This window comes from Equus caballus, chromosome 3, assembly GCF_041296265.1.
Source record: "Equus caballus isolate H_3958 breed thoroughbred chromosome 3, TB-T2T, whole genome shotgun sequence".
In the NCBI taxonomy this organism is placed as follows: domain Eukaryota; kingdom Metazoa; phylum Chordata; class Mammalia; order Perissodactyla; family Equidae; genus Equus; species Equus caballus.
In genome coordinates, this window is record NC_091686.1 from 91,227,360 (window position 1) to 91,247,947 (window position 20,588).

Sequence of the window (20,588 nt, forward strand, 5' to 3'; positions counted from 1 at the left end):
AGAGCTGTCTGGTATTTCACTTCCTTAAGCCTTTTAAGGATTATGTGGTACAAACTGGGTTGATTCTCAGCTTTTCTCATGGCTGCTGTAGCATTTACCCTTCTTGTATCTGCTAAGAAAGATAGCACTCATTGATCTGTTTTCTAGCTTCCAAATTTTTGGTGCTATTATCTCTTATCTTCCTACTATTATGAGTTTCTTTCTTTCTTTTTAAGTGTTTACTGTAGTTTTAGTGGGGCTTTGGGAAGGACAGAAAGGAAATGTGTATGTCCAGTGTTCCATCTTAATCTGAAAGTTAGTAAATTCAATTAAAGATGATATATTTCAGAACGGACGATTTGTTTGTGTTGACATTTTTACATTAAAACTTCATGACTGAGGTTTATTTCCAAGAAGCCAGAGATACTTCAGCTTTGTGTAATCATGTATTCCTTTTCTTCTTAGCTGGGGCAAGAAGAAAGATACGAATTGCTCAATGTCCTGGAGTTCACCAGGTAAAACATCTGCTCTGTGATTTGTGTGTATGAGATAAATTTCTATTTATTTTTATTTTTTCCCTTTTAAATTAGTAGAAAGTGTGCTTTATTTTTATTTAACTAAATTTATTTAAGCAAAATATTAAAATCTTCAGTACAGTTTTTAATTGTCATAGCTGTAGATAGATCATAACCAGCTCTCTTCAGAGTGTCACACGGCATGACTCCTGGAGGCAGTGTAAAAATATTTGTGAACACAACTGTCTGTATCACAACTATGGGGTATAGGCCTGGGAGTCTTATGGCTAGTGATCTGAAAACATTGCTATACTTAGAGGTGCCAAGATTTATGTGGAGTTAGATGAATCAGAGTGAGGAACCCACCATTCTAATTATCTGCTCATTGTATCTAATTGTCTTTGAGATTTTTGAAGCCATATCCATCTCCCTATTAAGTATAAAATCAGTTACCATCTAGTAGAAAACAGCAGAAAGCAAAGAGATTATCCTCCTTACTTTGTTTCTTAGGGTAAAATAATAAAGGCCTTTTTTGGCTTTTTATTCCCCTGTGATTATGTAGTTACCCAACTAACCTACATTCTAGGGGCAGATAGGCCTTAGCTACAGACAGAAGGGTCTTTAAAGATTGCATCACCATTCACAGGACACTTAAAAATATCTTCAAGGCCACAGCCAGGAGGTAACGCTGATATTCAAGGAAATAAGTGTCTGTCTTTTTTCTTGAACTTTCTCCTGCATAAGGCAAACCTGTATGCTGACTAGAAAAGGTATTTCCTTTTCTGTGCCAACTTTAGTGGCTGTCTTGGTTGCGAGTGACCACATGCCAGTGGTTAATATCAAAAGTAATGGGGTCTGTTAACTTTACCATTTAGGCACTGTTTTCTTTACTTGTATGCACTGAAATGCTCAAGGGAAAATGCATAAAAAGAAGTAAGGTGATTAACTGTAAGAGAGTATTCCCAAAGTGTATCCCCCATCTCTTTTTTATCATGTCAAAGTGACTGTTTTTTCTAAGCCTGCTTGTGTTATGTCTGTAATATCTTACAGATAATATATCAGTTAGCATTTGGACATGTTTGTTTATTAACATACACTTAGGAGCACTATGCTAAGTGTTAATACCATGAAGAAAAATAAACCGAGGTTAGGAGTTTAAGCTCTTTCAGGATGCTCTGATGGGGGTAAGCTTAAGCTTGAAAGTGAGAAAAGTGAACATGATGTTATTAAAATAGTCTTTGTGAAAGACATTAGTGGTTTAGAGTAGGATGATGGTAGAGAAAATAAAGTGAAGTTGATAGAATCTGGATACCTTTTGGAGGGAATGTCCGGGGACTTTGGGATGGATTGGATGTGGAAGGAGGAAAGAGGAAGCGGTTACGGTCCGTGGCATGAACACTTGGGTGGATAGAGATACCATTTACACAGATGGCAGATAGAGGAATAAATGCAGAGGGTGATATGTTTGAATTGATCAGTTTTAGGTGCCTGTGGAGTATACAATTAAGGTGCCAGAGACAGGCAATTGGATGTAAGGGCCTGGAACATAAAAGAGAAGGCTATGGCTGAAATGTAAATTTGATAGTCATTCGCCTGTAAGTGTTATTTAAAGCCGTGAAAATGAGTTGGATCTCCCGGAGATAAACTGTGTAATGAAGGAAACAAAAAATGCTGGGGATTTTGCTATGAGTAACTCCAACTGTTAAGGGCTGGTTAGAAAAAGAGGAATTAGCAAAAGAGCCTGCTTTATGTTGTGGTCAGAGAAGTAGAGAATAGAGAGAGTAATAGCACAGAGCCAAGAGAAGAGGATGATTTCAAGGAGAGAGTCATCATCTGTGTTGGAGGTGCTGCAAGGTTAGGTCAGGTGAAGATTGAAAAGTGTTGGATTTAGCCATTCAGTGGAATGATGAGGAAAGAAGCAAGATGGGAGTGACTGGAAAGTGTAGGGGATGTAAGTGGAGGAGGCAGTGTGCATAGTGATTGTCTTGAGAAGTTGAGCTGTGGAGGGGAAGAGGGAGAGTTGGAAGGGGATGTTCCTCAATGCGGGGAGGGTGGTTTGGGATGAGTTTTGTGGGAGAGAGACTGGAACATGTTTAAATACTAATGAGAAGGATCTATTCTAGAAAGAGAAGATGCAGATTCAGGGGAGAGCCACATAACTTTAGGAGTGAGGTGGCTAAGAAAGAGGGGTGAGAATGTTCACAGCACGTGTGATAGGAAGGTCTCTGATAAGAAAAGAAATGTTTCCTCCATTGTATCAAGAAAAGAGACAGAAAAGATGGTGCATTGTGGATAATGTTGAGGTTTTAATGGCAGAAAGAATAGGGATTTCTTGCCTGAGGCTTCTGTCAAGGTGAATTGCAAAAATTCAAAGGATCCTGAGTGCCGAGGGTGCATTGAAGATTCGGAGAATGGAGAAGGTGTTCATAGTCCTGCAGAGAGTGAGAGAGCAAGCTTGTTAGGAAAATGTAGTTGGCTGCAGGGCAGTATGGAACACCCAGTTGACATTGGTATCATGTATTTACTGATCTGTGGCTGGGTGAATTTTCTCCAGCAATGTCCATTTACCGCGATGTACCACAGAAAGCATTCCTGTTCACTCAAGATTTGGGAGTTATGCCAGGAGAAGAGAAGACCAAGGAAGATGCTAAGTTTGGGACCATATTGTGAAAGCTGGGTTAAGAGAGGCAAGGGTCAAGAAGGGCTGAGATAGAATATACACATGTCATTACAAAAGGACAGGGAGCAATTAATGTATTCCTAAAGCACACAGATGGAGATTGGAGATATTAGTACAATGGGGATTATGCATGGAGAAAGAGAGGACTAAATGTTTCTAGATACCTCTGAAAAAAGCTCCTAACTATATGCTATGACACCATATCTTACTGCTACTGTATAGTGGACTCTTCTCAGTTTTTTTGCAGCAGAACATTATAAGGTAAAACAAGTAGATATAGACACTTGAGGAGTACTTTTTTCCCCTAATTGCTGGAGAGAATGCCTGTACATGCTTGGTTCCAAGTGAGGCCTTTCCTCTGCAGTGTTCTACCAATTTGTTCTGTTCTGTGTTATTTGCTCTCTTTGCTAATGCGTTGGAAGATGTTGTATGTTTGACTAGCAGTTTTTATTAAACTGTTTACATTGCCAACACAGTATTAAAATGTTTGTGCTCATTAGCTTAGTTTTGTAATATAAATTAGGGTTTTTACATGATTCCAATGGTTTACCAGTAATCTTTGAAAAACAATAGTTGTGATGCTTGAGTCAGTTTTAAAGTGCTAGTGTTTGCCTTTATATGTGATTGGGTATGCACTTAAAATTGATTGTCATTTCTGTTTTTAATAAAAACTATAACATACAATTCATCTTGAAAGATACCAGCTTAAATATTTTTTAAATCTGAAAACATTGAACCAGAACTCTCCTCTACCCTGGTGGGTACTAACTCCTGCAGGTTTCTAGGGAGCCATTTTGTAAATTATTCCTCTCGGGCAGCAGGTGGTACCCTGGTGCCTTAAAAAACATATGTAACTTCCAAAGGTACCCAATGGTACAACCAGGGGATAGTTTGTATATGTGGAAGGATGGCGCTCATAATTTGGTCAAATTTATTTTTTCACTATGAGCATTAAAATATGTGAGGCATGACAAACATATATATGCGTATGCTCAGTATGATGACACATTATGGAAAACCTCTTTCAGCGATAGAAAAAGAATGTCGGTGATTGTTCGCACTCCATCCGGGAAGTTACGACTTTACTGCAAAGGAGCTGTAAGTTTTTATTTTTGTCCTTTACAGTGTTGATTTATGATGGTTTATAATGTATATGTTAAGCGTTCTGCTATGGAAATGTAACACAGATGTTTAGCATGAAGTTGCTGACATCCACTTTTGTTGGTGTTTTATAGTAATAGTGTTCAGCCTCTCCTGGTAAAATGTGGAATTCCTTCTGGGTAGATTAGGTACTTTGAAAAAGTTTAGCCTAGTTTATTTATATAATTTGATTTTTGATACATAATAATTGAGGTTTATATTATATAAATAAGTTGGAAGACAAATACAGAAAATGTTTTTAAATTGCATTGAAATGTAGTGATCCACACCACTTTGAATCTAATTTTTTAGAGACCATAGAAATGGAAAGAAAAAAATTGGATCATGGTAACTGCTATAATTTCTTTATGTGGTGATTACTATTTGTCTTGCATTGTTTTAATTATAAAAGAATTTCTAACTATTGTTTGGCCTTGGTATACTAGCAGGTTATATTGACAGAAATAGTAATATTTCATTCTGAGTTTTCCTAGTTAAAATGTGTTTACACTCATGGAAAAATAAGAAATCTACTGACCAGGGGCTTTTTTTGTTCTTAAAATTAGTGTGTTCCTTCTGAATTATCCTTTACTGGTGCCTAGTCTACTTGGACTAGTCAGGTAACTTGCCAACTTGGAACTTTGACTTTAAATATAATCAACAACCTTGCTGTATCACATAGAACTTGGAAACTGAACTTATTAAGAAGCCCAAGCTTACCGCTTAAATTCCTGCTCAGAATGTTTTCAGTTCCTTAGTTTTAAAGCATTTTAATAGAATTATTTTGTGATGTCTCATGAATTGTGTTAGAATTCATTTTGTTCTTGATTCAGACATGTAACTTTTATTCACTGTGTACGTTTTATCTACAAGACTTTGAACTGGATTTTGGAGATAGGAAGATAAGACCCAAGACTTGTCAGGAGCTTAAGACTAGTCAGGGAAATTTATATAAAGAGAAGATTAGATTACAATATTAGCATATACTGTAAAGATCTTCCACATCCCACTAGTAACAGTTAGTGATAAGGGAATAAAGAGAACCTTTGAGACCTCCCACTTTAAATGGTTGATATGTGTCCAGTTTACTACCCCAACTCACATCCTTCCTTTCTTAGTTTTAATAATCTTCTACCTAGAAACTTTGGGGAGTTAAACCATTGAATAAAAAATTAAAACATTGAGCTTCCTTTTGAATAATCACAGAGATGTTTTGCATATATTAACTTGCTTTTAGTATTGTTTCCCCCCACTCCCAAATTGACTGTGAAATGTGGCTAAATACTAAAAAGGCGTAAACATGTAACACAGCAAGGTACATTTGAGAACTACATGTAGTTTGGCAGGGGCTAGCAGAAGGCAAAGATGGAAGGGTGGGCATAAGTTAGGTCATGGGTTATTTTTCATGCCCAAGAACTTGTACTTTTTTTCTGGATCATTCTGATGCAATTTAGGAAGATAATTTAAGGCAGAAAGGAGATGCATACGGAGTTGCCAGTTGAGGCCATTGACTATAGTCCAGGAAAGAGTTGATAAGGATTGGAATCAAAACAATTGCAGAGAGAATTGAGAGGACAGAGATTTAAGACCTAGTAATTGATTGCATGTGGGTGGTGAGGGAAAAGATGTGATCTAGGATTATTATCAGATTTCTACTTGGCTGAGTAGATTAAGTGATAAGCTTAGCAAAACAGAGGGTTGGGAGCTACATCTGGGCCCTAAGGCTGAGGTACCTTGATTTCATGGGGGAAGAAATCTAGGGTGCTGATACAGATTTAGGAGTTGTTAAGTCCTAACTAATTAAAAACAGGTGTGAACTCCTAACTGACTAAAAGCAGAGGACTGATGAGATCTCTTTTGAAGAAAATATTACATAAAAAGAGGAGGGCTAATGAGGAAAAGTAGAGGATCCAAGAATGGAGATTATAATTTGGAGGAGAGTCTGAGGAGTCTGTTGATTCCTTGGTAGGGTGAATAATCAACAGTGACAAGTGCAACAGAATACTTGAGTAATAGGGGCCGGCCCGGTGGTACAGTGGTTAAGTTCACACATTCTGCTTCAGCGGCCTGGGATTCGCCAGTTTGGATCCTGGGTGTGGACCTACGCACCGCTTGTCAAGCCACGCTGTGGCAGGCATCCCACATATAAAGTAGAGGAAGATGGGCATGGATGTTAGCTCAAGGTCAGTCTTCCTCAGCAAAAAAGAGGAGGATTGGCGGCAGATGTTAGCTCAGGGCTAATCTTCCTCAAAAAAAGAAAAAAGAATACTTGAGTAATAAAGTCAATTAAGAAGTCATCAATAATACTTTCCAGTCAAGGTAGCATAGTCTGTTCATACTTTGATGTATCTTTTCTATTCGAAAATCATGGCAGTGAAGATATAGTATAAAGAGAAAACACAAAAGATAAAACCAGGCTCAAAAACAAGATAAGCATCTTTGAAAACCAAAATATCAATAGAAAATCAAAGTGGTACATTGAACTGAAGTCTCAAGCTGAGTGAAGTGGGAGTGCCAGGCCCTGGGTTCAGAATCAAGGAGCAGTGGCTGGAGTCTGGTTTCTGTGGGGCAAAGGAGGAAAATGGTGCTTTCTGTCAAATACAGATGACAGCTACTCTCCCCATTTTGTAGCCTAAGACAGTCGTGAGCTTCCTAATCATGGGAAGATGCTAAGGAAAGCTCATGCCTCTGCTGGAGGTTATGTAAAACCACTAGGTTGGGATACATGCAAAGAGGGAGAAAGAAAGTACAAAACTTGAGACACATGAGGAAATCTCATGCCAAAGAGAGAAAAAGCACATAAGTGGCTGGAGCATGAGTTCAATCCAGATGAAATCATTTGTGTAGACCAGTCTGACAGAGGATGTTTAGTGCTCAACATGATAAAGAAATTAGAATTATTTTTCATCGCAGAGAAATTAGGGGAAGGGAGGAGTGGGGATATGTGTAAGGTAAGTTAGAAATCAAAATTAAATTTAAGAAAAACATCAGTAAATGGAATAAAGTCTAGATTACACGGAGTTGAAGGGCTGGGGGTGGAGTTAGTGAATTGGAAGATAGTACTGCAGAGTTTATCTAGAATAAAGTACAGAGATGGTGACCGTGTGTGTGTTTATGGATGACTTATTTTCTTGCTTTTTTCTAGATGTTCTGCAATGAGGTTATCTTGCTTTGTTAATTTTTAAATGAAAAAAGGAAAAATATATAATACACAATTTATGTCGGCAATAGTAGCCAATTTAGGAAAAGTTATAACAAATAAAAATTCAATTTATTTAAGAAAATAAAAATCCTATTCCAATACTTATATGCCAGAGGCGAAATTAGACACTTGACTATTACACTTAATGCTTCAGAGACCTTAAAGTAACTGAATATTTCAGATTAAGGGCTCCCTAAATAAAATTCGGTGCCATACACAAAAAAGGCCACATCTAAAATTAGTTATTTTTAGCACTTCACCACCACACCGGATGCAAAGTACAGATAAATCTGAGTGGTGCACATAAACACAGAAAATGTATGTTAAATAAAATTCCTTATTTAAATATAGATGTCTCTAATGTCTTTAGCAAACATTCCACTTCACAGGGACCAAGCTTCCCACAGTCTCACCATGTGGTTTAACCTGACAGCATGATCAGAGTCCTTGGTAGTAATTGGCTAATTTATAGCAAGATTATCTAGATAACTTCAGTATAAATTGCAGTGCTTAAATAAGTAATTACATAGGACCTCTTTTTTCCTACTTGCTACCTTCGTATTGTTGACTCTTTCATTTCATGGTACAGTCCTTCTTTATTTGGCAATATTGTATAATTGTATAATATTGTATAATTGGTCTTCCATACAAGTGAAATTTCGGGATGATTGAGGACTACTTCGTTTCTTATTCACTTAACACATTATTTTTGAACACTGCCATGTGCAAGTTACTGTAGGTGCACATAGAATGGCATTGGAACTTCAGTCTAAAAGATAAATCAGTAAACAACTTTTTGAAGGAAAATTCACCTAAGATGAATTGTTCACCTTGAAGCCCTAGGCTCTTTATGTAAGTGACTGTAATCTGGCTGTGCCATGCCACTTGAGAGCATCCCCTCACCAAGATTCTCCACTTTTACCTTGCCGAGGGCCAGGCTACCAGATAAGTAAATCCAGTTAGGATTTTCTGTAAATGTAGACTCAGCAGGTTCTAAGTCTGATCCTAGGAGATGCACAAGCTTTAGTTCTTATGAAGAAACCTTTTTTGGTTCCTAACAATGTACCAAATACTTGATGTAGCCCTCTGAATAAATTAGTATTGCTTTGGATTGAAAGGTATCTGACTGTATTTATTTCCACATGTAAACATGGCCGATCATGATGGTCATTTAAAAACATACTATACAACGCATGTAAAAGGCCACATTCTCTCCCCTGTTTTCCTTGATACTATAAAGAAGGTAGAAAATTCTCCTATTCTGAGCACCAGTTTCTTCTACTAGAATGCTTGGCTACATTGCAGAATTTAATCTCCCTAGCCTTATTACTTATCACTTTTGTTTTCATGATTTTAATTTTTTTTTGGAAGATTTTCTTAGTTTTAAAATGGCCTATTTTAATTTCATTGAAAATTTCATTAGCCTCTGGAAAAAATAGAGTTCTTAAGTTATACCTTTCATTCTCAGAAAGGAGCCATGAGGGGAAATTATCATTTCCTTTTGCTTTGCCCCCCCTTCCCATTCCGCCACTGAAAAATGAAAAGAAATTCATAATTGGGACCTGGAATATTCCATCTGTTCTGAGGTCACTAAGCTCTGTTTCTCTCAAGGGTTCTAAATCATACTCCATTAGTCTGCTTCCAAATCTCAGGCCTGAGACTCGAGACCCAAAATGGGTAATACCACTGAGAAAGTAATTGCAGGTAAATGATTTATTTTTTCCTGATCTCATAAAACCACGAAAGCCAAATACTAAAATTCTTAAAACATTAAACCCAAGCCAGAGAATAACTAAAAGAAAAATAGGCATTTTATAAAGGGGCAAAAATCAGAGAAACATAAGTAGTGCATAAAGTTAAAACTGAAAAGGACTTTAAAGATAATCCAGTAATTGAATTTTACAGACTAAGTACATTGAGTCTTAAAGCTAAAATGACACAATCAGAAGTATTCAGCTATAAGGCAATGCTGGGTTTGTCCAAGGTTCTCCCCACTATGCCTACCAGCCCCCTCAATGAATTTAGTTCTGTATTTCTCACAGTTTGTTCTTTTGTGAGCATCCGTCCCATAAAGATGCCCTAACCCCTAAAACGTTCGATGGTGAGTGAGTTTGGGGCACTTACCATATTGTCACTTTAGAGACCCACCATGCACATTAGCATTTTTAAGGGTCCAAGAAGTTGCAGTAGGGCAAGCTCTTTAGTTTTGTTCGGTCCAGCACTTCCCAGAATTGTTGAGTGCTGGACCATTCTCCCTTGTAGCACCTATGAACCCTGCAGTGTCCCACAAAACCTTCTGAGGTGGGAGGAAATCTTGTAGCACGTGGGAGGTCAGTGCAGTATTAATAGAATATGAGATTTGGGGCATTGGAGTAACTACAGATTTATTCAGAAAGGAGAAAGATGGAAACGTAAGACTAGAACCTTATTCCTTAGGGTCATAGGGGAAACAGTGTTGTTAGGGAAAAATATTTTTGCTGTAAAACTAATGCTAAAAGTGATTGGTTGTTTTTGTACTGATTTGCTGCTAACCACGTTTCCAACATCAGCTTGATTAAACTCAGAATGCTCTGTTTCAGTGTGTTATACCTTCTGCTTGTTTTCTAGGACACTGTAATTTATGATCGACTGGCAGAGACTTCAAAATATAAAGAAATTACCCTAAAACATTTAGAACAGTTCGCTACAGAGGGTGAGTGTAAAATGGCAATAAAGATGATTAAAATAAAAAGAAATCTTGTGCTACTGGTGTCTTGCAGGATCATCGTTATTATTTTACTTAGAGATTCCTAAAGTAAGAATAATTTCTAAGTAATTATTGTTGGATAATTTAGATTATGCTGTATGCTGTTCCCACCCAGTATTTGCTTTCCTAAAACTGTACTTAGTAAAATTTTGAGAGACTTCGTCCCCGTGTTTTAGGGGATATGGGGCGTATAAATCTGTTCACTTTTTAGAATGGATGTGATTTACAGTTTAAATACTTTGCTTTGTATCTTAAGCAATTCAGAAGGAAAAGAAACAAGAGTCAAAGAACTGGATATTCTTATCTGAATGTGAAAGAGGAGAATAAAGACACCTATATATAACTATTAAAATAGTTATCCAACACGGTTTCAACCACAGACTTTTCCTTAAGCCCCTACCACATGCCAGGCTGTGTGTGAGGCCTGAGAATCCGTGATGAACGAGCTCAGTCCTGTCTCTTGGTCCTACTGAAATATATGATCTGTGCGACCAAACACTGCATCGTCTGGGGAGATGATCTGGATTAGATGAAAGGAAGTGAGAGCTGTGAAACATTAGGGTCAGTTACTACAGGATTTCGTAGAGTTTTATATCTGAATTTAACAAAACTGCCCAGAGCAGTATCTGAATCTCCCATCTCAGTTTTCGCTCTTGTCTGCTTCAGCTGGAACTGATGCCAATAGCAACAAGCCTGACCTCTGACCAAATGCTTTTTCCTCTGAATCCACACTGCGAAAAGATAGGAATGTTTTAAAAAGCATTAGGCTTTGAAAAGCAAGAACATGAAGAACCTTCTCCCAGTTGTCCTCCAAAAATGGGAGAGTATGGAGACACACATGTTCATGGAGTTCAGATTCCTTAAGATGCCCAGGGTTGGCAGGTACAGCCTACCCAGCAAACAGCACAGGTTCTTATTTTTGAGGATTAAGGGAGCGTCTTTCCCTTCTCTGGTTGTGATGTTAAAGATATTCCAGCTCCTCGACAGATTCAAACTGGCTTAGCCTCCACCTCCACCCCATTCTTTCTGGCCCTAGGCTGAGCAACACTCTACTCCATGGCTACCCTAGAGTACGTTTCCAGCCAAGTTTCCAAAAGAGAAAAACACATCCTAATGTGGCCCCAGTGATTTAAGCTCTATGCTCAGTGATCTGGCAATAGATAACCCTTCTCCTTTCTTGGAAGATAGAGTCTATGTTCTTCTTGTTTTTGACGTGTTCCCCAGCCATATTTTATTTGACTTGAAATTACTGGCACCTAGTTATTCTGAGAGTTAAATGACTTTGAGTGAGGGCGTTGTCTTCTCAGGAACCTAGTTAACTGCATTTGTCATGGCTGACAAATGCCTTTGCCTGTCGTTCTAACCCACCAATTTTTTTCTGGCGGAGAGTAACCTCCAATTGAGTTATGAAACTGACAGGCACCAAGCACTGAGAGCAGGTCACCTCAAACATCAGCTTTGACAGTGTTTCCCCAGGGTGTTTCTGATGAGTATTGCTTTTTTTGTCACTATCCCAAATTTATTTTAGGCTCTTTATAGTACAGATTTACAGTGGTAAAGAGCAGTAACAAATACAACCGTATATCCCATAATAGGTAGGTGACTGTCCCAATAGACTCCACGGGAGTCCCTTTCTTCCTTCACAGGCATCTCTGAAGCCACTGTTATGAGCCAGACACTGTGCTCCGTACTGGAGTTACAGATGAGAAGAATGCCAAGTCCCTGCCTTCCAGGAGCGTTTAGCTCACATAGGAGAACCTCAGGAGAAACAATATGAAACATTGCCGTCATTCACGCCATAGGAGTGTTTGAGGATTTCTGCCTGTGGAGTCGGGGTTAGAGAGGGATGATTCAAAGAGATGATTTTAAGAACTGAGTCTTAAAGTAGATGCAAGGCAGACAGCAGAGGAGAGTGGAAGAGGGCGGAATGGAGAAAAAGTGACCAGCATGTGCAAAGACCCTGGTACGTAGGACGTGAATGACAGAGAATGGGGCTGAAGACAATTGTTGTGCGGTGAATGAGCCAGACTTTGAGGTTTGGACTTCATCCTGGGGAGCGATGGAAAGATTTCTAGCAAAGGAATAACCAGATAAGATTAGGATTTTAGAAAAGCCGCTCTAGGCATGGAGGATGGACTGAGAGCTGGGAATTAGCATCAGGGTGCCAATTTTAAAAGGCTGGGGAACATTAACATATATTTTACCTAAGGTTTTGTCAGACTTGAATCAGCCTTCAATATATTATTTGAACTGAATCAGTATTCTCAAGATGAAAGTTTGTTAAATAAAAATAAAAGTGTCAGACTTCTGAATAACATCTTATTTGGTGTTGGGGGGTGCATGCTGTCTTTTTTCAGGGTTAAGAACTTTATGTTTTGCTGTGGCTGAGATTTCAGAGAGTGACTTTCAGGAGTGGCGAGCAGTCTATCAGCGCGCGTCTACATCTGTGCAGAACCGGCTGCTCAAACTCGAAGAGAGTTACGAGTTAATTGAAAAGGTACATGGATGACTCTTTTGCTCGTACGGAAAGTTTGGTTTCCAGAAAACTTCAGTCTTTACTCAAGGGGCCAATAAAATAAAAATCAAAATATCTTGACACACCACTCACTGTTGAATCTCCTCTGGTCTAAGCGTTGACAAATCTTAATACTAGTTAAAGTTTTTGCTGAAAAGTCTCTGAGGTTACTTTGTATAGATCTTCACTGGAAATTAGGCCAGTCTAGCCATCTCCTGGCCAGTGTATTCCATTGCTTCTGCATCACGGAAGATATGCACCTCTCCGCCCACACAAAAATGCACACAAGTTACATACACATGCATGTGTACATATAGTTAATAAAGGTGTATAATATGTAGTACAAAATAATACAATAAATATGCGGCTTGTGTGACTCTAGCTAATAATAAAGTTACATGAACAATCCAGTGCATATACCTGGCCAGTCCCTGTTCACTTATAGACATCCATCATTTCTGTCACAACTACACATATCCTCGTTTTACTGATAAAGAAACCAAGGCTATTTAGCCAAAACGTGATGGATACACTGTGATGGATGCTGTATAAATAGTAAGAAATCTTGCTTCCTTAATTAAGAATAGCAGTCATTTTACACAGTACTTACTGTGTTCCAGGTGCTGTTTGTAGCACCTGGGTCTATTAACCTATTTAATCTTCACAACATCCCTTTGAGGTCGGTGCTGTTCATTATCCCAGTTTGACAGTTGAAGAAATCAAGGCAACAGAGAGGTTAAGTAAGTTGGCTGAGATTACACAGCTCATAAGAGAGCAAGCCAGAATTCTCATTCTGGCTCCAGAGTTCCTGCTCTTAGCCGCTCAAGTATCTTCATTCTTACCGTTAACTTTCCATTAACTAACGTCCTAATTGCATAATTCCTTCAACTATATTCACATTTGTACTGCATAGCATCAAGCTTCCTGTTAACCGCAGTTTACTTGATCTTGCCTTCAGGTGAGTAAAGGCCAGCATTTTTTTCCTCCTTCCTCTCTCTAAAATAATGTACTTCCTGTCCTGAAAGGTAACCAGCACCACTGATACCTCCCTGGACTTCTCTGCCCTTCCTCTCCCCATGTACCCTCCCCACCTTATAATACTGGGAAATGACATGCCCCAGCCGCAGGTGGTTTTCCCTATTCTACAGGTGCCGTATGTGACTGTTCTCCTGTCTCCTTGACAGACTGTGATCACTTTAGGAGTTAGTTAGTTTCTCAGACTTCCTTTATATTTGAGCTTATTCCTGTATCCTGCTTATTTCTCAGAAGACTTGTGACAGCATGTGTGATACCTTCCAACTTGATGACCCTGTCCCAGATTTTAGATGTGCACACCCAACAGGGGACTTGTTACCAATCAACTTATCGAATTTTTCTCTTTCTCTCTCTTTTTCCTAATGTACTTATATATGATTATGTCTTGAGGGTATTATATGATGAGATAAAATAATATTTTATTTATGAGACCATGGCTATAATCTCTTTCAGTCTCTCCGACTAAAGTCGCTTGTTGTCTTAAAGCACTGATGGCGTTGATTTTAATCTTTTACTTTTCTTACTCATTTGGGAAGTAAATAAGAAATTACCCTGTTTCAAAATGATTCTTTTTCTCATGCCTCCTTTGCTACACAGCCCGAATATGATGTAGTCTCTTCCCTCGTGGTAATGAGATAGAATTTATATGTAACAAGTGACAAAATATTTGAAAATGGATTCCACACATTAAATTTTGTTGCTATGTGAAGCACACTGTAAAAAAATTCTGCGGCTAAATGTTTAGTGTGCCTAAAATTTTTACTCTGAATGTTCTAGAGTTTATAGATTAGATTTAATAGGTTTAACAACTGTTGTTGTGTGTATATGCTTATGTATGTTTAATATCTGTTACTAAAAGACTCGTGACTTCCATCTTTTAAATGAAATAGATGTTCAACCTTTTTCCAGCAGATGGCGATCATGAGTCACTTTGAAATTTATGTTGCCTGGGGAAATCCATAATATTTTTGAGTATATTTTTAGTTTACAAATGCAAAGGCCTTCCTTATGACTGCCTCTTACCTAAAATAAATGGAAAAGGGAATTTCTAGCTAGTTCCTCTTGCTGATAAGCCATAGTCTCACGAAGTTTTATTGAAAAATCTAAGACCCCACAAAGGTGAAGAGATTGGTTCCCTTGTTCACCCAGCTTGTTCCAAATTAGGACTAGTTTTCCATATCCACCCCCACCCCTAAAACCATAGTTTAATTCAGTTATTCACTTAATGAGCTTTCATGCGGTGGTTAATAGATGTTAGTTATTGGGGATGCACAAGCAAATAAGGAACGCTTGGCCGTGGCACTCTGAGTGTCACTGTCTGAACAATTCCTTAAGGAAATCTGAAGGAACCCAGAGGAGTAACTCACGAACTTGGTCCAAAGGGAGTTTTCAGAGAGGTGAGAACTTTTGAAATGAGCCACAAAAGATTATTTTACCAGTTAAAGAGGAGCAGAGGTCTTTTTTTAGGGAAAAAGAATGGGCACAGTGATACCGTGGGGTCTCTGCAACTGAAAGCTATTCTTCTGAAAAATGCTTTTCCCAACCCCGATCGTTGGAGGACTACAGGGTTTTTAATATATTTAGAGTCAGAGTGATATCACTTCCTCCTTGGTCTGAGCTTCTAGTCTTTGTTAAAATCAGCTGGGGTTAGTGTTCAGTAGGAGTTGTGGATGACTGCCATTAAAACCACCCTGGTGAGGCCAGTTTCAACATGTCAGAGCACAGATTCTGCTAGGATGCTGCCGTGGCTTTAAATTCAGCTCTCATGGTCTTAGGGGTCATCCATTTTGGCTTCTTCCTTGGCTATTTTAAATGAGACATGTTGATTATGTAATCTGGTTTTGATATGATTGAAATCTGTTTTTTTAGGTAGACCATAATATTGAACTTAGCATTTAAGATAATGAATTTTAAACCAAGAGTGGTTTTCACATCTTGCTTTCCTTTTTTTTTTTAAAGAGCAGAACCCATTTTTCCAAACAAAAATATTGCCTGAATCATGATGTATATAGCAGATAAAAGTAAAGCTGCTCTGGTTAGAGGCGGGGGTAGGGGGATGGAGAGAAACCCCAGGTGGGCCCTCCCCTCAGCCTCTGTCTTGCCCTCATCATGGCCCGTGAGCACTACTCTGGGGCTCCACTGAGCACAGTTTAAAGATGCTATAATATGGGGCCAGCCTGGTGGTGTAATGGTTAAGTTCGTTTGCTCCATTTGGGTGGCCAGGGGTTCACAGGTTCGGATCCCAGGCGTGGACCTGCCCACCACTCATCAGGCTGTGGTGGTGTCCCACGTACAAAAAGTAGAAGAAGATTGGCACAGATGTTAGCTCAGAGCCAATCTTCCTCACACACAAAAAAAACACGCAAAAAAAAAAAAAAGAACACCACATAATAGTCCATCTTTGCATGAAATTTTTAGAAAACGTGCTTCTCAAGAGTTGCTATAGACGTCTTCCTTCATTTTTCAACAAAAGATCAGAACATCATTGTGGTCATATAAGGATGTTTCTGAAATATTTGAATTAATGATGGAAAATACCATTGACACATTAGCATTACATTAAAGACATTCAAAATTTGAAAGATTTGTAGAGTTTTTCCTAAAAACAAGAATATTTTTAATATGTTACAAAATAAGAGAAAGTTTTGTAAAATGATTAAGGTTGTGCTTTTAAACCTTACTCTCTATCTTATCCTCCAATATTTATTCAAACAAGTAATTCAGTTTTTGAAATTTGGTTAAAGACTTATTCCCTTGGTGGCTGTAACTCCTAGCATAAGCTGAAAAAAAGTATCCAAATAGGCCAAAAGCATCCAAGAAGAGAATGACATTTGTCCTCTGGTGCAATGCTTTGTTACTTTCCTACCCCAGTGCAGCTGAGCGCTAGGATGCATTCCCATCACCCTCTGGGGCACACGAAAGAAGAGAGGATGTGAGAGGTTTGAAAAAGTCCTCCAGATATTGTTATTCCCATTGACAGTCACTGTTCGACAAGAGGATGTAGGATTTTTACATCCATCTATAAAAATCATCATCTCTGCTATGAGGTTATATGGTTTGGGCTCCAACACTTGCATTCAGATGGTAAATTTTTCAGGATTTAAAAAAAAAAATTCTTATGCTATGAGTTTTTTCAAGATGTTACTGAAACATCTTTTTTCTGTTACTAAATATAGGCCAAGAAGTGACATTTATTGCTAGGAAGGCAAAATTGTTCAGAAATAAGAAGGTTCACATAGTTAAAATGCAAAAGGGGTTATTAGAATCAGATTGGACACTTGAAGTGTCTTGACCCAATTTGAGAAGGAGAATTGTAGCATCACTTCAGGTTTTGTGGACGGTAATGACTTCTCATCTCTTCTCGTCACCACCGGGGAGAACTTCCCGTCATATTCTTTCAGACGATGAACTTGACCCGTTTTACCTTCTTTAACCTCATTCTTTTGGAAGACAGTGTATTTGGACTTGTAGTTTTAGATGATGAAAGCACTTATAGTTTGTTGGTCTATATTTTTTAAAATTTGATTATTTTTAAAATTAAATTAAGAATTCATTTATTTGTATTTAGTTAGGAAAAAATGCAAATAAGTAACAGAACAGTTATGAAGCTTTATGCTTCATTAGCAGTGGTTTCTCTGAAATTGCACACCTCCTTCTTTGATCTGCCACTTTACATTTATTCTAACATATTTCTATGACATGTAGATTATTTTTTTGCTCATATTCATGGTATGCTGCTGGGTTTCTTTGAAAATTAATAGTACAGAGGGCTCTGATCTTACCACAGAAGATTTTATAATTAAACCATTGGTTGAAATACGAAGGTGTGCCTTCATGGTAAATATGGTTTTTTGAAATTTTTTAATATTTGCTTCAATAGAAAGATGCAATTATATCTTTAGCATTGCATACATTATCTACTAATCACTTGTAATGTGTATGAAAGCAGGTTATTTTTCTTGAGCATTACAGGAAACAGAGATATAATACCTGTCTAGATTGGGCAATGATTGGAGCAGTGATTCCCTGATGATAAAACTGGTCTTTCTCTCTTGTTATGAGGCATGGATTGCAAAATATTTTTTTAAAAAAGGAAAATGTATCCAACACTTGTATCTGTTAAAGTTTTTTTTTAATGGATTATGGGTCAGAGAGGATTCTTTCTGAGCTTAAGCGTAATCAGAAAGCTGTAATTTTGGCATCATCTAGCTCTCCCTTGAATAGGATAGCAATGTTGTATTTTACATACCTTTTGTTATTTATGATTATGTAAATCCTCCATTAGATTGTAGCTTCATGAGAGCAGGGACCATTTTTATCATATTCCTATGTCCAGCGCCTGCCTGTTATGTTAATCACCAAATAAATATTTGATGAATAAACAAATGATTCAGTTAAATAATTTATTCAGAAGCTAAATTTATTTAGTATGTGCTTGCTTAATGAAAGCCCGGCCCCATGACTAATACAATTCATACTTTCTATACGTTGAGAATGTTGATATTAAATGTGTCGTCACTCAGGATTAACTTAAGGATATGTTAGAAAAAGAGCTAATAATTTTAAAGAGTGCATTGTTTAGAAATTTAGTCTCAGTCTTTTAAAAACCTGTCTTCTAAGTTATTTAATATATGAATGTGAGAATCACCTGGTTGGAAAGATTCAACAATAAATGCCTCAGGCCATGGCAGGTTCTGTTCTGGGCTCAGGGGCACAGCAGGGGAAGAAGATAGAAAAATCCCAGTCTTCATTTTAGTGGTGAGAGCTAGGCAGTAAAATTATGAACTGGAAGATATCATTCCAGTGAGGGCTTGGTGCCCTGGGCACTGAGGTGAGGCACTAAGATAGGACAGTGAGGTGTACCGATCCTTTTCTACATTATTTCCTTTACTCCTCCCCAAAATATGGTTGACATTTCTGGGATTTTTTAAAGACTGCGTTGATGTGGCATAATATAGGTCAACCATTACATTCAGTGTGACTAAATACAACAGTTTAGCACCCTCTGCAACATGTGGCAAGTGGTTTAGAGGATTCCTAACGAAATATAAAACTTAATGGAAAACAGAATTTTTCTTGAACATCTATGGCTGCCAAGTTCACAGTAACTTCTGTATTAGAAAGGAATGCTTTTTCAGATAAAACTACCACTTCTATTCTTAGTAGCTGCAAATATCACTTTCATTTGTACTAAAAAATGAAATGTACTGGATGAAAATTTACATGATGTGCTGGTGATTTCGTGGTTTAAAATTCCAGTAGTTTCCTGTGTTACTGTTTGCTTAAGAACATTTGCAGCCTGTCAGCTCATCCGCTAATAAGACCAGTCACTTTTTGAGCATTTACTAAGCTCGGAGGCCTCCACTGTTTACCATGATTATGTAATTCAAGGGCCTGTAAAGTGGGGTATACAAGGTGATCCATTGGGGTGAGCAAGAAAATGTCAGAACTTGTGTTTCTACTTGTGTTTTACCTCATCTTTTTTTGCGATTTTCTGTTTTTGCATTTTATAATATACATAGTTCATTAGTATTAACAGAACAAACGTGTTATACAAAAATATAGCTACGTCATAGGTAAGTACTCAGCAGTTTTTCCTAACATACTACTAAAAATGTTTGAAATAACTGATCTAATTTCATCCTTAGAAGAACCCTATTAAATCCGTACTATTAGCCTTCTTTTGCTGATATAGAAATTCCTAGGTTAAGTGACTTGCTGAAGGACACATATCCAGTGGTTGGCAGAACAGGGATTCAAATCCCAGTTCTGTCTTAATTCCAAATCCCCCATTAATAATCGGTATGTTATTCCACCATCTTGGTTTAGGAGAAAGGAAGAATGTACGTAAAATGTTGGAAACTTGAAAAGAAAATGGAACCAAGTCTGTAGTTGTGGAATCACTGGGCCTGAGGTTGGGAGGCATTGGTGCATTCAGGACACATCCACTTAGTAAATGTAGCCTCTGTGTACTCTACGTAATGTAATTGTACTCTGTTTTCCTTAGAAATAAAGGCGGAAAATGTTTTTTATGATTTCCCTCAAGTGGTCTTTAGAATCTTAGTTGAAATACTTAAGATTTCCTTGGATCTCTAATCGCATGTTTCTTCCTTCTGGCCTGATAGATTTCTTATTACGAACTCTTCGTGGTAGACTTCCCACACTGGGTATTGCTGTCTTCTCACTTGGATAAGATAGATGTGTTGTTTTTGCAGGCTACACCCAATTGCCTCTCAAATCCTGATTCTTTTCAGCTGGTTGTATGAATTCTGGCCTTATTTGGCAAGCCTTGGCTGTGTGAGAGTTCAAATATGATTTCTGTGGCTCAAAAAGTACCAAGTTCAAACTTACTTCTTGGCCTTGGAAAAATTAGCTGGTTGCATTTCTCCAGAAGCAGGCAAATGAGCCATTCCAGTGATTTAATGCTCTTCGTCTGATTGTACTATAGCCCAGCTTAAACTGAAATGAAAGAGGTATGAGATTCACTTTTAAATAAAACCCCTTTGTTGTGTGCTAAGAGATGTTGAGAAGAGAAAGCACAAGAGGGAAGAAATGATACCCAGTGGAATGCAGAACAGAGAGGAGCCTGGCCATCTTTGAGAGCCAGCATTGTAGAATGACTCTAAGAATCCCATAGCCACCAGTGTATCTGTATTCCAGGGTTACCGCATTTTAAAGCTCAAGAGGATGATGATTGCAGTAGCCTCTTACCTGGTCTTGAGGCCTCCATTCTTCATAATCCATGCCCAGTCGGCCACTAGTGAGCTTTCTGAAAC

The 20,588-nt window shown here is 38.0% G+C and overlaps 1 protein-coding gene across 8 annotated transcripts in view; it reads left to right on the top strand.

Annotated features, from left to right (window-relative positions):
- Nucleotides 1–20,588, top strand: part of ATP8A1 (ATPase phospholipid transporting 8A1) — a 221,092-nt gene that overhangs the window by 106,413 nt on the left and 94,091 nt on the right. For all 8 annotated transcript variants that reach the window (XM_023638157.2, XM_070263872.1, XM_070263876.1 and 5 more), the window contains 4 exons: nucleotides 445–494; nucleotides 4,203–4,272; nucleotides 10,124–10,208; nucleotides 12,620–12,759. In XM_023638157.2, coding sequence (XP_023493925.2) covers nucleotides 445–494; nucleotides 4,203–4,272; nucleotides 10,124–10,208; nucleotides 12,620–12,759 — 345 coding nt within the window. The remainder of the gene's footprint in view (nucleotides 1–444; nucleotides 495–4,202; nucleotides 4,273–10,123; nucleotides 10,209–12,619; nucleotides 12,760–20,588) is intronic.